At 34.0% G+C, this 5482-nt stretch overlaps 1 protein-coding gene across 1 annotated transcript; it reads left to right on the top strand.

Moving 5' to 3' along the window:
- Positions 1–1537: 1537 nt before the first annotated feature.
- On the top strand, positions 1538–4751 carry LOC132737404 (kelch-like protein 26; the record flags this gene model as incomplete). Its single annotated transcript, XM_060724687.1, is given in 1 exon segment — positions 1538–4751. A coding segment is annotated over 1 exon segment (1502 nt), but the record flags the coding sequence as incomplete, so codon positions are not given.
- Positions 4752–5482: the final 731 nt, after the last annotated feature.

The following is a 5482-nucleotide window of genomic DNA, read 5'->3' as shown; positions in this document are numbered from 1 at the left end:
ATGACCAGCAGATGACCCCTATTGATATTGGGGTTAGAGTCAAAGGCAAGGGTCACATTGAATTGTAGGTAAAAATGCTTTCCAATAAATAACTTAAGAACCCTTAGGCCTAGGAACTTCAACTTGGTATGGTGATTGGTCATGACCAGCAGAATGACCTTTTGATTTTTGGGGTCAAGGGGTCAAAGGTCAAGGTCACATTGACCTTGTAGATAAAAACGGTTTCCGATCAATTAACTAAAAAACGCTTAGGCCTAGGAACTTTCAAACTTTGTATGATGATTTGGTCGTGACCAGCAAATGACCCTATTGAGTTTTGGGTCAAGGGGTCAAAGGTCAAGGTCACATTGACCTTGTAAGTAAAAACGGTTTCTGATCAATAACTTAAGAATGCTTAGGCCTAGGAACTTCAAACTTGGCATGGTGATTTGTCATGACCAGCAGATTACCCCTTTGATTTTGGGATCAAGGGTCAAAGGTCAAGGTCACATTGACATTGTTAGTAAAAATGGTTTCTGATCAATAACTAAAGAACGCTTCGGGCCTAGGAACTTCAAACTTGGCATGGTGATTGGTCATGAGCAGGCAGATGACCCCTAATTGATTTTGGGGTCAAAGGTCAAGGTCACATTGACCTTGTATGTTAAAAACGGTTTTCCGATCAATAACTAAAGAAACCCTTAGGGCCTAGGAACTTCAAACTTGGTATGGTGATTGGTCATGATCAGCAGATGACCTATTGATTTTTGGGGTCAAATGGTCAAAGGTCAAGGTCACACTGACTTTGTAGGTAAAAACGGTTTCCGATCAATTAACTAAAAACGCTTAGGCCTAGGAACTTCAAACTTTGTATGATGATTGGTCGTGACCAGCAGATGACCCCTATTGAGTTTTGGGTCAAGGGGTCAAAGGTTAAGGTCATGACCAGTAGATACTTGATAACCCTTATTAATTGTTTGATCACTGGGTCAGAAGTCATGCATATTAGCCTTATCACATGACTAATTGGCTGCTGATAGGGGGCATACATGTTTTACAAACATATCTTGTTTGATTTTTAGTTTTTACTGTGATACAGGTTAATTCAGGCCAGAATTAAAAATATGTTTGTTTGCTGTCTCCCTACCTACCCATAAAAAACAGGCCTGCCCAAAAGTTTTTATTGCCTCCTGAGCAAGAAAGTTTTTATTGATTATCCCCACTCATTCAACTCACATAAACCAACCAGTTTGTTAACAGAATAGTACTTTGATATGGAAAACAGAAGAAAGAAAATATAAATCAGAAGGTTTAAACACTGTTTATAGCATTTTACTTTCTCATGAGAAATATAAGGATAACTATGTACAATTTTTAGAATAAAAAATATTCTGCCTACCTACCTACCCAAACTCACAAAGCAAGATCGGGAGACAGCAAACAAGGAATATTTTAAATTTGGCCTCACATAAAAATTATATATTTCTTTACCAAAGATATCTTTGATTTTCATGCATGTACATAATTTTTAAGTCAGATTTTTTTGTTTGTTTTCTAGGTAATGTACAGGACGTATTATGTGCAGCCAACCATATCCAGTTAATGCCAGTTGTAGAGGCATGTGTAAACTTTCTGAAATCCCATATTGTGTTGTCCAACTGTGTTGACATGCTCAATATTGCAGAGTTATTCACCCTCCATGATCTTACACAATATGTCTACAAGTATTTGTCGAAAAATATCTCCTCACTTGGAATGACAGCTGAGTTTTACAAACTGTCAGACAGCCAATTAGAAAACTTGTTACATTTGAATTACCCTGTAGACTGTGCAGAGAGTGATGTATTGTCTGCTGTGATTGGATGGCTTGTTGAACATTATGGGCACAGTCCTGATATAGCAGCAAAATACTTGTCCATGATTAACTTTAGTAGTATGACTATGGAAGATGTAAGAGGTATACCAAACATCTCAGATCTTGATAAAATGCTTGAAAGTGAATTAGATTGTTCCAAGCTGAAAAACTTGCTTGCAGACGTACCAAATACATCTGCATTGGTTCCAGGCTTGATAAATTTTAGAGGATACGAAGAATCTGTGATAGTATGTGGTGGTTTCCGGCCTGGTAAAGGAATGAACAACAATATTGAAAGCTATGACATAACCACGGGAAAGATGCAATATTTGACACATGTACCTCATGTGGATCAGTGCAATTCTGGTATTACTGTTACTAAAAATAAACTGTATGTGATTGGTGGCTGTTATAATGATGACCACATGGAAGAATTCATTCATGGGTATGGATTTTGTTTTGACCCAGCAAAAGATAAATGGGAAATAATTGCACCAATGCTGATGGAGAGGTGCAGGTTTTATTTGGGATCAGTTCAAGACAAGCTCTATGCCATTGGTGGCGATCCTTCTGCTTCAACTGGCACAGCAGAATTTGCTCAATGTGAGTGCTATGACCTTGAATCTAAGAGATGGCAATCAATTGCTCCGTTGCCAGGTAACAGAATGGAGCATGCTGGGACGGTATTGGACAGCAATATTTATATATCAGGTGGCTTACAGGATCAGGAAGGTCCAGTTTTTAATACTTTTTTCAAGTATGATACAAGTTCAGACTTATGGATGCAGCTTCCAGCCATGCCGTCTGCGCGGGCAGACCACAGTATGTTCAGTTATTCTGGGAAAATCTACGTGATCGGAGGATGGTATGACGATGATTTGTCACATCAGAGAATCATGGCCTCGACCATTGATTGTTTTGATTTTAACAAAGGAAGATGGGAGACGATTGCTGATGTACCTTCTCCAAGGTTATTTGCAACCTACACATTGAAGCAAGGGAAAGTTATTATCATGGGCGGTTGGTTGAATGGCGACTGTCAGAGAAAGTGTAGTCAGGTGGACATATTTGACATTGAAACTCTAACATGGGTTGATGAAACAAACAGAAATCAGCAAAACACGTGTGATACTCAAGAAATCTGGGAACATGCATGTTGTACAATGTATGTTCCAACTTGTGCAATAACTGATAAGTTAAAGTGATAATCTGTGCTTACAAACCTTATGCAATATATATAAAGTGCTCACTGCCTGCTCACAATTATACTTTTACTCCAGCAAATCAAAGTTTTTACAAGCTTGTTAAAATTATGATGTCATTGTTTTCAAACTTTACACATTGTACAAAATTATTGTATGTTTGAAGTTTTTTTTTCTTATTTAAAAATGAATACAAAATCTTTTTACATGTAAGTAATTAACATCTGTGATTTTACCTAGATTTCTGCTAAATCTGACTTTTTAAATATCAAATTGAATGTTACTTTATAGCCTTTTATGTTAGTTTGATATTATTAACACATTTATTAAAAATACAACTGTACATTTGTTTAAATTCAGTTTTTGAAGCATTTTTTTTTTGTATCTGAATCCAATTTCTATCTCTATAATCACTCAAGATACATGACACATTTGAAATCTCATACATGTCTTTATGGTCACTGACAAAGACCCATATTTTAAACCTGGACTTTCACTGAATTATTCCCCTTGAGAAAATTCATGGATGGTTCATGTTTTTTTTATTAAGATCTGATTTTTATATAAGCCTTGTTTGTTGATTTCAGTTTTTACATGTTTTACATGTTTATAGTATTTTATCATGTATGTATTGATTTTGAAATCCACATTTTAGCTTTTAAGTTATTGACCAAGTAGATCTATTTTTTAAAATTTTATAATTTGACAAACAACTTCTAGAAAATGTATTAATTTATTTATATTAAACATTGGTAGCTTAAGAAGAAAAAGTGAGTTTTACCAATATGTCTACAATTATAAAGCATATAACTCCTTATCCACTAACTAGTCATGATTTCTTTATCTTAACCCTGCTGGAACCAAAAGCCACTGTCCCCAGTTTATAGCCAGGTCAGCCTGCACATCCATGCATACTTATCTGCCTCTATATTGTTGGCTGCCTAACTGATAGAAGCACACCTTAAGATTTATGCTAATTTTCATGAAAATTTTGAAAATTTATTTTAAAAGTATAATATTGTGAAGTAACCAAAAGGAAGCAATTATCAATGGCATTTGCAACCCACGTAAAATACCAAAAAGATGCCAAAATATGCCAAAAAAACCTACTAACTGTGTTAATAACGCATTAGAAATATCGTTATATACACTGAAAAAAACAACAACAAAAAACATAACAGTCATAAATCACACATAACAACGTAACATGTATATTATTACTTGAATCTTGAATCTTTTTACTTTTCCTAAAATCTTCGTACAATTTTATGAAGTTTAATTTTATTGAAATATTTTTGGCTCATCTGGAGGCACATAGCTTTAAAATTCCCTTTATTGATAAAGGACATTTCCAAAAGTGGAACCCGGACAAGTTCATTTGAGAATTTCAGCATGGTAATGGTTAAAGCATATTTAACTTAATGCAATGATAATTTTATATCACTGTATTTAATACAATCTACACTGATGCTGATATAAAGACAACTGTTGTTTTTGTCTATTGTCTATGCATTCTGAAAGTTCATAAAACCACTGCCATCACTCAGAGACTGTACAAAAACTTATCAAGGGCTTCGTGCAGGGTTGTAACTCGTATTAAATAAAGGAGTTACGACCCTTTCACACAAAGCTGTCAATATGTAACATTTTTATGTAGCAATTGTAACAATGAATCCATGATAAAGTGTAGGTGTAATATGTTGTAACTTGTAATATTCCCAAATCATTGTTTTGTAAACATTGTGAGTTTTGTAATGAAGTACTCTGTTATAGTTAAGACTGATGATATTTATTATTTTGGGAAATATGATTTGTTTTCTCTAAATATCATTTACATGAGAATATTTATTGATAATTATGTGTAAAATGTGAATTGTCTTTGATGTTGTTTGGATATTTCAGATGAAGGTACAAACTTATTTTGGTATATTACAAATCATGTTGTGCTTATTTGCTTTGCCTTTGTTTATTTAGTTAAAGAGACATTTAGTATGTAATAGTAAAACATATAATTTTGTGACTGGTGCAAAAGGTTGTAAGTTGTCTGACATAAAAAACAAATATAACACTATGTCCTTGAAATTTTTTGCTCAGCTTGCATAGATGTGAAGGCTTGCTGACCTCTATACTTGTGGTATATAAGGCCTTACAAAATTTCAGCTTATATTTTGAGAGATAAAACATGGGTTCATTAACGAGGTGTGTCAAGTGATGAACATTTGAATCACACATAAACTGTTTGTTATACACTTAAATATTTATGAAGGATATAGATTTCCTGTCATATCTCTGACCCTGATGATATATAATATTTACAAATGATTACATTCAAATATATTGTTTGCTACCAAACCTGCTTTAATGATATTGATGGTGGCTAAGGACAGAATTTGATATTTAGTTATTTACACTTCTGAAATAACTTTCATTTCTTTTTATGTGTAAA

Source organism: Ruditapes philippinarum, unplaced genomic scaffold (genome assembly GCF_026571515.1).
Source record: "Ruditapes philippinarum isolate M1 unplaced genomic scaffold, ASM2657151v2 ctg6254_1_1_1_1, whole genome shotgun sequence".
In the NCBI taxonomy this organism is placed as follows: domain Eukaryota; kingdom Metazoa; phylum Mollusca; class Bivalvia; order Venerida; family Veneridae; genus Ruditapes; species Ruditapes philippinarum.
Note: the sequence above shows the minus strand (reverse complement) of the source record. Positions and strands in the feature narration are given on the sequence as shown.